The 12558-nt window shown below is 32.5% G+C and overlaps 1 protein-coding gene across 5 annotated transcripts; it reads right to left on the reverse strand.

Moving 5' to 3' along the window:
- Window positions 1-4214: 4214 nt before the first annotated feature.
- On the reverse strand, window positions 4215-9411 carry LOC129880453 (pentatricopeptide repeat-containing protein At3g04130, mitochondrial). Of its 5 annotated transcripts, none has more exons than XR_008765394.1 (2): window positions 5633-7914; window positions 4215-4766 (listed from the first exon to the last, which is right to left on the reverse strand). XR_008765394.1 is itself a non-coding variant. In XM_055954488.1 (2 exons), exon 2 carries the CDS (start codon window positions 7486-7488, stop codon window positions 6001-6003), a length of 1488 nt encoding a protein of 495 aa, XP_055810463.1. In that variant the 5' UTR covers window positions 7489-7553; window positions 9250-9411; the 3' UTR covers window positions 4811-6000. The 5 variants fall into 5 exon arrangements, 2 of the variants coding, with proteins under 2 accessions (XP_055810463.1, XP_055810464.1); XR_008765396.1 differs by lacking the exon at window positions 4215-4766 and having other exon boundaries at window positions 4811-5737; window positions 5839-7914; XR_008765395.1 differs by lacking the exon at window positions 4215-4766 and adding an exon at window positions 4811-5405.
- Window positions 9412-12558: the final 3147 nt, after the last annotated feature.

Here is a 12558-nt window from a genome sequence, read left to right on the forward strand (position 1 = left end):
AACATCTACATAATCTTGGACAGAATGTAGCTGTTTGAGATCTTTAAAGTCACCCACTGGATCATCAAAAAGTTCAGTTTTAAAGTGTGCATAAAGACAATGAACATACTCACTCCATGAAGGCCAATCGCGAGATAGTCGATGCTTCATGAAAGATTGATGCAACTGTAGGACCTTTCCCTCCACTTTGCAAGATGCAAGTTTAAACTTTGAGTCCTCCGGTGTCTCATCTACATCAAAGAACCATTCACACCTATAGATCCAATCCTTCAAGCCTATGCCACCAAATTTGAAAAATTCAACCTGATACCTCCACGTAGGGAGCTGATAATCACCATTACGATACTCCCCATGAGTTGTATTCTCAGGCTTCTTTGAATTTTCTGTTAAATCCACTGGTGTTGAATTTCCTTTACGGCCGCCATTACCCTGCATCATATTTCCTTAATGATTTCCATTGGATAGAAACAATTACTTGATCTCTTTCATGGTTCTCGCGACCTTATCATTCATAGAATTGTGCATTTCTGCAACTGAATTGACGATGCCTTTTATGTCTCCTTTCAAATTATCAACCTCCTTACGCAGCTTCTACATTCTAATATTATGATGTCCCATTGCACAGGTTAGAGGGTTATGGCTCTACTATCAAATGATGAGACCTTATTCTATCAAAAATTGAAATTGAAAAGTAACTGAGATTGCCTAAAGAACAAAGATGAATTGTTCTTAGAGAAGATAAGATAAAAGAGAGAAATATTATTGATTGAGATTTCATATCTGATCGTACAATTGGAAAAAACTACTACTTATGTAGTGAAGTAACTGAAATATGAAAATGGATCGTAATAGTTACAACTGACTTCTTAACAACCTTCAATAGGTCACATGAACTGCACATGACCTTTATTAGACCTAAGTCTATCTCTAAAAATACACCATACAGTAGAGCTAAAATATAGGCATATCAGGCACAGAGTGTGGAAGCAGGTCTGAGAGAGAAAAATCAAGCAAAAATAGAGCTAGATCGGCTAGACTTTTGATGCCATGGTAGAACTGTAGAATAGTATGAGAGAATTGTTACAATCCTATTGACTAAATGATTCACTTAGGAACTGATGGTACATTTATACAAGTTAATGAGACTTAATCCTAGCGAAATTAAGCCTAAATTTTGAGCTACAAAATATCTCGTTAGTTAATTCTACAATACAATGATATCTAGCCAATTAATACAATATTACAATAAGGACTAAGATACACTTATAATTTGCACTATGGATAGATGATTTCCTTTTATATATACAATCAAACATTTTATGCCGGCATCTTTCGTAATAACATTCCATTATAATGGTCAAATTTCCTTTTAACCATTTTTTAACCTTATGTTGATGTTCTCTATAATAACATTTCGCTATAGCAATCAAAAAAAAAATTAAAGCGATGTTATATCCGTCTCATTAAGGCAAGAAAATCTTCTAGGGAAACAACATAAGGGGTTCAAAAAGTGTTTGGCTAAACTACCTTATTAGACATACATCACTACCATATATACTAACCTTACCTCTACTTTCAAACAATTACATATATTACCACTTTTAATATTTATACCATATATTATTGAAGATACAATCAGATACCCACATCCCTTAAAACTAGAATTGATTAATTATCTTTACATTTAAACTTCACAATTAATATTTTAATAACAATCAAATATCTCTCTCTCTCTATTGATTAATTATCTTTACATTTAACTTCACAATTAACGTTTTCATAATCAAATATCTTTCTCTCTCATCAACCTTCTCCAATTTCCAACGCCATCAATATCTCTCTCCCCATTCCTACATCCACTCTCAATCTCCAATGATGATCTTGCTATCAGCAGCTCGCCGCATTTATGTCATCTAGTCACCACTAGGATTTGCCGGCAAGAAGGACACGACGAGTGCAAGCCTAACAGGTATCGATGAAATTCGTGGCCGCACTGAGGAAGCACTCAAATTTCATCTCCGATGATTTGAGGGTCTTCTTCTTTGAATCTTTATTAGTCTGAGGGACAAAAAGCAAAAATTTTCGATGGCTCTAACAGAGTGAGAATCATCGACAGATCAAAAGGTGAAGCAAACACCGCTGCACTGAGATGCCCTGACCAGCCACAAACGTAATCAAAAAGTTTCAATAAGTGGAGATTTGCGCATGTATTTGACATATTATTGAGATGCGATTATATGTTTCTAGTTTTTATCAGTGTATTTGATTAAGTGTGTATGTATCTAATAAATATATTGGAGCATGTATTTGACACAATTTGTTCTTTCATGTATCTGAGTCTTGTCATATGTATCTGTCCTTCTATCGTGTATCTTAATAATATCATATATATTTGTTATGTTATTACAATGTATCTGACTATTTTCGTATGTATCTGATCTACATGTATACATTGTATTTAATTCAGATGCATTGTTAGTTTTGTATATGTAGATACATGGAATGCATATTAGCTTTTATGATTGTTCTTTCAACTTTTATTTATCTCAGATATATTGTGTTTATTTTGAGATACATTGTTATTTAAACTTTGATAAAAAAAACATGAAATATACATTGTTTTAGTTAGTTTCTCATAAAATGAAGGAAATGATTTCAAGATTTTTGAAACATTTTTAGGAAGTTGTTATGCTATAGATTATTAAAGTTGTTAAAGGAGTGATTTACTCCACTAATTGAACAATTCTGTTATGCTACATAAATAAATACACATTTGTAATGTATCTAGCTATCGACATATCACGGATACGTGTATCTAGAAAAGGAACCTTAAAATTCAGAGATATAAATTCGAATTTCTGGAAGGAAGAGTTGTTCACTTTGTTGTTGCTCGCAAATAAATTGAAGAAATTAGTTTTTCTTGATTTTTTTAGAAGTTGTTACACTAAATATACTCAAAAGTGGTTAAAAGAGTGATTTCCTCTTTAAATTAAGCATTTTAGTTATCGTCCTTAATTAAACATATATCCTACTTTGTTAATTCCTCGGTATACATGTATCTGTCGAGTTAAGAAATATTTTCCAACCAACGAAATGTGGTACATGAAGTAATATTCTAAACTACCGTGAATACTAATAATTAGGACCTAAACTAGTGAAATTTATGTTGTTTGTCCTAGATTATATGTGTTCGGACTCCCAGATTTGGCATTTGAATATTTTCTAAATTTCCTTGTCTCCGATCGTGCCTCTGTCCCCAGGCTGGTTATAGGCATTGAAAGATTATTAAGCAATTTGTTGCCAAATTATAGTCAATTATAGTCATGAATGTTGATTTTTTAACGCACTCCTCAAACTTGAGCTAAACGCAATCAAATGATGTAGTGCCAATAAGTCATGCATCAAAGCAAAATTTAGATAGAAACTCCTTTTTCTTAGTGGGGGGAACTCTAACATATATATTTATATTTGAAGTTGAAAGATAAAGGTAGGAATGAAAAAAAACTAGATATCTGATTAGATCCCAACGACAAGAGGACACCTCTAGAATGCGACACAAGCATTTCTTGGATGAAGATATTTAGGTGGTGGAAAGTATATTATAACAGATAGAATAGGACAGATCAATAGAATATTTCAGTATCCTAAAGAATGCAATATAAAGTCTTAAATTTGATTCCACTGAGAGACCACAACACTCAATTTCAAAAATGTTAAAACAGTTTGATGGTATGAATCCTTACTATTATTATGTTGCTCCACTTAAAGCGCGTCTCAGTTCAATAATTATTCTATTGGAGCCTTCTATTGGCTCATACTCAATTTTTGACTAAGATTAAAAGAAGTGTAATTTACATAAATTTCATAGTGTTAAAAGTTAATTACATTATTTTTTTATTTTTATTAAATTATAAAAATCTTTTAAAATTTATGAATTTCGATTACATCACTAAACTTTCGGATACATCAACAGACATCTGAATATATCAGAGAGGGAAAAGATGTATTAAAGAGGGAATAGAACATCCGGATACATAAGAGAGAGATGCGTCCGAGGAGGGATGTATCCGAGAAGGGGATAGGAATGTGTCAGCAAGAGAGGAGTGATGTATCAGAGAGGTGATTTTTGATTATTTTTTTTTTAAATGATAGAAAATTTTAGAAATTATGATAAAATACGAAGTGTATTTAAATAATTTTTCCGTTAACGTGACTAAAACTTAACCCCAAATAATCTTGCTCCAACCATGGTTTCACTTAATTTGGAAGTCAATACAAGATATGACCAAACAATCTCTGGCGACTTATCTAATTTCATCCTCTCTGTGTTATCTACAACTTTTGTCAAATGTGGTTATTTTTAATTTCACATAATTTTGTGTTTCAGACATTCATCTTAATATTCACATTTTTGCAATACTCATCATCGAGTTAAAGGTTCAACATTCACCCTAATATAAGAACCATTCTCCAAAATGTGCATCAAGCTACTTCAACTTGATAACTAATAGTTCATCTGAATAAAGAATGGACATTATTTTTTTCTTTATATATGCCACTTGAACTACTGTCGTGCAAATAGTTTTGGGAAGCATGGTCCCAAAGCTTGTTTTGGATAACGAGAAGTAGGAGCAGTTTCACTGACACTTACTTCAGTCAACATCTTCCTGTCACGTGGTGCTGCATCCCAATAAACACATGCAGATCTACAAGCAGTGACAATAACAAAGAGACATGTGGATCCACAAAATATGAAGGAAAGTATCCTGCATCATCACACTTTAAACAGTAAGTCACCTAGTACAAAATATTGGGCTGAGAAGGCATTCATTTCAATGTCACTTACAAAATAATGGACTGAAACATCACATTCATTTCTGTATGTTTTATCCATAAAAAGAAAGTCCGTAAATCTTAAAATAAGTCGAAACCAGAGCATTCTACAACAGCCTTTCATCATCCAAAAGTAAAAATTTATGGCTTCTAGGTCTGGCACCATGGGTATGGCCTAGCCGTAAATGAAGTGGGTGAAAATCACGGTAGACCAGGGTTCAAATCTCAACAAAGATGAATGTGACACATAATTTTTCTCATCTACCTAAGCCTTCGTGGGTAGAGTAACTCGGTGTCTCTGTTGTCATAACAAGTACTCGATGGAATAAGCAATGTGCTGGCAAGTTGGCCCAAAACACCAGCCACCAGGATTATGCCAAAAAAAGAAGTTGGCAATTTCAAGAATTCCAAAATCATCATCCAAGTATTTTGGGTTCTCCACTGTAAGGGTCGTATATTTTTGTGCACATACACCAAATCTGCACTTATTTGAAGCCATTTTATCCTTCTCAAGGCATGCATAAAATAGTAAGTATTCCATTTCTTTATTGCAGCCTGAAGAAGAGCAAACGCTGGCAAAGTAATTTAAATGCGAGTGAGTGCAACTCAAGCGTAGAGGACAATGGACAATCCACCAATGCCACATATCATCAGGAAAAGGGTTAATCTGCTAAGCATCAACTTGGAATTCCAATAATCATAAAATTAAGTATAGATTTTAGACATTCTCAATATCACTCAACTTCACAAGCCTACAGAAAGAAAAGAAAAACTAGGATCATAAGCAATGAACTAGAACCTGGCATGGAGCTTTGTAACATTAGCCTAAGCAGTTAGTCTTTTAAAGCAACAGTGGACTCCTGAGAACTGCTCCAACACTTGCCTTGTGAACCGGAAGATAATCCTGGTGTATTCAGCAGCCAAGCAACATGATAATACTCTGACTTAATTAAGCAGCCAGATGTAAGAACAGTAAGATAACATGTTTGGGTATAAGCTATGTACCAAACCAGGGCAACAGCTGCAGCAACTATTCCCAGATTTCAGTGTTAAGCCAGATCAAGAAATCAACATTTCAAATTCAACAACTGTCGAAAGCTGCAGGCACACAAGAAGAGAAACTTGTTACTTGATAAATGAATCATCAAATTAGTATCCAGGAAATGTTCAGGCGGTCTTCATTTTCTTCATGAACAGTTCAATCCTATCAGCAGCCTCATACATATTCTTTTGTTTAATTTCCTGCAGCAGAACACTGCATGTCTTGTATCGAGGAGTAATCTCTTGGCAGACCATATCCTCAAAAATAATATACGCCCATTCACATTTATTTGCTCTGCACAAACCATGGATAAGAAGTGCATAACTTGATAGGTCAAGACTTAGATGATGCTTATTGACAATGTCATTCACCAACTTTTTCAGGAATTCATCCGTCTTTCCAACTTTAAAGCACAACTTGAGCAGCGGAAAGTATGATTGAACATCAGGTTTACAAAATGGTGAACTTTCTAGATCCCTTAAAAATTCTAGCGCTCTATCCTCTTGCAAATGATGGCAAAACATGGCAATGATAGTATTGTAAGTTGATGTATTGGGTTGAACACCATTTCTGGGCATTTCAACCTTCATAATACGAGTAGCTTCTTGTAATTGGTGTGCCCTGCCTAATGTATGAATCAGAGCATTGTAAAAAAGAGTATCAGGTTTACAGCCAACTGATTTCATCCGCTCAGCAATCTTAAGGGCTTCCTCAAATGCCCCCAACTTTGTCAAGAAACACATGATGGTGGTGAAAGTGACAACATTTGGTACACATCCTTCTCCTTGCATTTCATCAAGCAGCTCGTAGACCTTCAGGAAGTTAAATTGCTGGCAGTAAGACTTGATGATGGTTGAGTAGCTGATGACGCAAGGACAACAGCCACTGCCTTTCATCTCCTGAATTGTCCAGTATGCTTCTTCTACCCGATTCACTTTGCACCAACCATGAATAAAAATGTTAAACGTGTTTGCATTTGGTGGGATATGCAACTTGAGCTCGTAAAAGATTTCGTGCGCCTGTTGGACTCTATTTTCTTTGCACAGAGTGTCAAGTAACAAATTCATTGACTCTGTATTCTTCTCCAAACCGAATTTTCCCAACTCATCAAATGTCCTCACTGCTTCTTTCCACTCTCGTGCACCTGCAAACCTTCTCATAACTTTTGCTATTGTATTAAGAGAAATAAGATGGTCTGCATGCATTTCGTCTATCAATGAACGCATCCTTTCCATTTTCTTCATCTTTCCTAGTATATCCACTAACTTATCGTACAATTCTGGTGAAGGCTTGTAGTGGGGACGTAATTGAGCCCATCTAAAAGCACCAAGTGCAGACTTCCAGTCATCTTTGAAGCGATATAGAAGCCTATCAACAAAGTTGTCAGTAATGTGAATGGAATCACAAGCCGGATCAGAAAGCAATGATTGGAGAACCTCAGCTTCACTACTTCCAGGACTTATTCTAGCAAGTACAACATTAACATCACCATCGTTCACGCATTTCTGCTGCGAATCACTAGACAAGGTGGAAAAGTAGCTAAAGAAACGAACCTCAAATGGGTGAAAAACAGAGAAGTATGTAGAAGTTAGCTTTCTAATATACAAGTTCATGAGATTAGTATCAGTACTACACAAATACGACAACAACTATGACTTAATCCCAAACTAGTTCGTCCCTGCATTTACACATTGTAAAGCAAAATCAGCAACTTAACAGTTATAACAATGCAAAAGAGATAAAAAAAACAAAACATTATTACAAATAAGAAGGAGAAGAAAATAAATTGATTTTCTCATTCATACACTCAAGGGCGGCTCAACCCTAAAGGCACTAAAGCAGTCGCTTTAGGCCCCCAAAAATAAGGGACGATAACTTACCGAAGATGCACAAAAAAGAAACAAATTCCAGCAAGAGGAATGATTAAACGAAGAACCAAAAGCACTGAGCACACAAAAGATGGAGGAGATACGTAGACAACCAGATCTGATGAAACAAAATACCTAAGTAGAATATGATTTTATACTTTCTTTCTTCTTTTTTATTGTTTTTTAGTTGTCACCTATATTATAAATACTTGTTCTAAAATAGTTATCAATTTAAATAATTAATAAATAATTAAATTTTTTTTCTAATTTTTTTTTTAATATTAATTATTTTCAGAATTAAAAGACACATATATAAATAAAGATCAAATAATTAATAAGGAATATATTGATCAAACAACTCGCTTTATTTATTTTTTTAAAAATTGTGTCAGACATTATAATGAACCTAAAAAAGAACGGAGCAAGTATTAAATAAAAAAATTCTTAATATTTTATTGCTAATTTCTTACTCCTTCCGTCTCATATTAATTAATTATTTTTCTTTTTACACGCATATTAAGAAATCATAAATAAGAATTTTTTTACTAATTCACTCCTTTAAAAACTTTTTGAAAATTTTACAAACAAATATGAATACTTTCAAAAAGAATTGATTACAAAGGTAATATAAAAAAATATTAAGTAATGCTTTCTTGATTTAGTAAGGTGGACAATTAATATGAGATAAGTATTTACAATAAGATGATCTACTAATATGGGACGGATGAATACTAATTATTATGCTCATCATTTTGAAAATTTATTATTGATGTAATTATAATTAAAAATTATACACAATTTAATTTAAGATTGTCTTCAATTCTTTGAGATGTTTTCTTAAACATTTCAATATCAAACTAATTAGATTATCAAATAATTAAATTTTAAAAAAATATTGTCTTAACTTTGAATGTCTTATAAAAATAACAATCACTATTATATTGGTGTTTGTAATTAAAAGTATCACGAAGTATTATATAAGTAAAAATAATGATACTCTAATTAGCATATTCAATAAAGTGAAGTCTTAATTTTATTTTAAAACACTTTTACAATAATTTTGATAGTTTATATGACAATTAATTCTATTGAAAAAGTTTGAAATGTTATACGAAAGAAAAATTAATTATTAAATTATAATCAATTACAATATCTTTTATATACAAATTAAATAATCACAACTCTTTTTTTTAAAATTTTGATTTTAGACCACCCATTCTATTGAACCACTCCGCTAACAAGAAGCACATTTTAGCATCATTTCTTTCCAAATTTAAGACGTAATTCAATCGGACTGTTTTTTTTCAGCATCTACATTAGAATAAATTTGTCACTAGTTTACTTTACGTATATGAATTCTAACAAGTCTTAAATTTTTATATTTAATAAAAAAATATAATTAAAAATAATTCTATTGATTGGCTCTTCTGTTTCCCGAATCAAACCAGACTGCACCAAATTAATAAGTGATAAAGAATAAACGGAGAATGTCTTCCGTCGAATTACCTGTGGTTGTCGCCGGATGTTTAGCAACTTTGCACCGGTAGCAGTTTTCTTTTATGAGCGCTGCAGTTTTTGGCAGCTATTACTACTGGGCTGCTAACTGGATCTATTCGGCCCCTTTCTTCATTTTTTCCCCCCTTTCTTCGAACGCCCCAAATTTCATACCACCGCCCATTTACGTTTAGTTTTAAGGTTTTAATAACACTAAATAGTTTTAAAATTAAATTATGATGTCATTTAATTTATTGTTTGGTTGGTAAATTTAAAATTATTTATTTTGGAATTAATAATAAGTACCGACATAAGTTATTCCTCTCCTTAAGTGATATAATAATGGATAAATTATGCAAAATGACAAATATTTAATGGTTATTATGTACTTAATCTATAGTTTCGGTTGATTACGAAACATAACTACAGTTTGATTAATTTTGCTATTTAATTGTATAATTCAGTTTCGAATTGTATAAATACAGAATTTGTATAATCCGATTCCTAATTGTATTAATCCAGAATTTATATATGCTTATTCTAACTATATGTATACGATTTGTTGATACGTTTGATTTGTATAAGTATGAAAAATTCATATATGTATAAATTCAGAATTTGTATATAATTATTTATGATTTGTTGATACATTTGATTTGTATAAGTTTTGAAAAAATCTTAAATGTATAAATACATAATTTGTATATACTTATTTTGTTTGTATATTAGCAAGCAAAATATACAAACGGAGTTCTAAAAATTCCTAAATATATAAATATAAAAATTGTATATATTTATCTTGTTTGTATATTGGAAAACGAAATATACAAATGAAAATACTCATGTCAAACGAAACTACAACTATGAAACGTAATTAGGCAAATTGTAGCTAAGAAACATAATTAAGATACTTATAGTAGTTATTTGTGAAATTTTCTCATTAAAAATCCCATGATAATTTATCATGGGATAAATTTATTAAGTGACAAAATTACCCTCCATAACAGTTGTGCCCAATCACCAAAATATTTTCCACCTATAATTGTACAAATTTATTCATTTTCAGATTCACAACTCCAAATAATAGGAGAAAAAGGGCAAAATATAGCCAATTAATCATTTTTTAAGTAAATGACTGTACTAACCTCTACTTTCTTAAGGCTGAAGTTATGTTAAGAATTGATAAAGTAATTAATATGTATATTTTGATGTTCACAGTTTTATAGTAAATGTGATATATAAAAGAAATTGTGATCACGCCATGTTTTATTTTCAGAGGGGAGTATTGACACCTCCAAAATTGGCACATAATTGAACACAAAGAAAATTCATGAGTATTCATACATAAAAATGACTAAGTTAAATATTGTGAAGGTTTTGTTTTTAAGAATAAATAATTAAAGCTCTACCAAAAAATAGGAAAAATTATTTGATTGAGTGCTTTTTAAAAATTAATTACTGATTTTAGCGATATTTTTTATTTATTACCATTTATAGCAATACTATGATAAATCTACACTTGTATTAAAAGTGAATTATGAAAATACAATATAAATGTATTATAAGTGTTTTAAAATATATATTATATTTGTGTAATAAGAAACTGACATAATATATTATAAGTCTATTAAAGTATGTGATAAATGTATTATCCATCTATAAAACTTATATTATATGTGTTTTATATATAGTTCTCTACAATATGTATTAAAACTGTATTATAAATATATTATAAGTGTTCAGTGAATTTTTTTTTATTGTTATAGATGATAAATATTTTCTTAATATTGTATATTTATGTAAGTTTCCCCAAAAAATATATACAAAAAGTTAAATAAGGTAGAAGTTATTTTTATAAATAAACAACTTATTTTTAGAAAGTATGTTATATATTATTATGGGATAAATACACAAAATGGACTCTGTTATACCTTAGAAATTACCAAAATACCCCTAGAGGATAGTGCGCTCGCATAACGTACCATCCCTAATTTTTTGTCTAATCCAAGGCCGAAATATCGATCAGGGAGAAATTATGTGGGAAAATGGTCTCGATTGAATTTTAGGCCAACTGGATCAAAAAAACAATTTGTGCAAAATTGCATTTCCAAAAGGGTGTGCGACCAGTCCGCATTGCGGACCTGCTCCCCACAGTGCAATTCTTTAATGACCCTCCAGATAATTTTCTTCATTCTTCGATATTTTCAACATTTAGAGCTTTCCTACAGCGACCCAAGTCATTTATGATTTGCTGGCATTGGCAGTTCGGTCGCCTGGTCGTTCGTTTGGTTTTATGCCCGTTTCCTGTTTTAGAGCTTTTATAACTTAAAAAGTTGACTTCGGTCATAAATTTAGGTAAACAACTTTAGAACGGAATTTTGATTGTTCCATCAGCTGCGGAATGGCAAAATTAGGCTAGTAGCATGATCAACACGAGTATCGAGGCAATTGGTATGAGTTTGGGACTATTTGATGCTTTTGCCTTTGAAATTTAGCCTATGGTTGACTTTGATCAACATTCTTGGAAAACGCGCTTGAATTGAAATTTCATTAGAGCGGTTAGCTCTGAAATCTCGAGTTTGGTCTAGAACGACCCTTCGCTCGCTTTTCGAGGCTTCCGGTCTAATCCTGAGGCTCGTTATGGATTTTGGCTCAAAATGACACTGGGTGTGGGATCCACTTTCAGTCGTAACTACCTTGTATGAAAAGTTTGACTATGCTATTGAGTTCCAAACATCGAATTTCGTAGGGTAGCATATATCGTTTGTGCTCATGAAATTTCGAACGAATTTCGAGCACCCCATCGGAATATTTGAACTTGAGGAATATCAGCTTTCTAGCTGATATCTGGTACAACCAAAATTTCTATCCGTGATCGTGGGCCCTTGACCGTGTTCGCGGAGGTCTTGGAAGTTGCTCTCCGCATTCGCAGAGCCTTGGCCGTGTTCGCGGAGGCTTAAATCTTTTGACTCTACGTTCGCGGGCCTCTAGCTGCGTTCGCAAAGGTCAAGCTTTCTGGCCTCCACATTCGCAGACCACTGTAGATGCGTTCGCGAAGGCCAAAGTCCTGGTCTTTTAATAAAAAGGCCAAGGACGATTTCAACTCACTTCTAAAACTTCCAACTTCAATTTCTCCTCCATTTCTTACTCAAATTTGGTTATCCAAAGGTCTAAACTCAAGAAAGTTTTGTGGGGAATCCGGTGGTGAGATCAGATTCTCGAGGAGAAGCTTCGTGTGATGTAAGTTTTCGTAATTAGCTACTGATTTTCTCCTTTTAGGAATGAAATTTTATTGAACTTTGGGAGATTGTATCTTGATCC

Source organism: Solanum dulcamara, chromosome 2, assembly GCF_947179165.1.
Source record: "Solanum dulcamara chromosome 2, daSolDulc1.2, whole genome shotgun sequence".
Lineage (NCBI taxonomy): Eukaryota > Viridiplantae > Streptophyta > Magnoliopsida > Solanales > Solanaceae > Solanum > Solanum dulcamara.

Coding starts and splice junctions, on each gene's coding strand:
- LOC129880453 (XM_055954488.1), bottom strand. CDS start 7,488: ATGAACTTGTATATTAGAAAGCTAACTTCTACATACTTCTCTGTTTTT.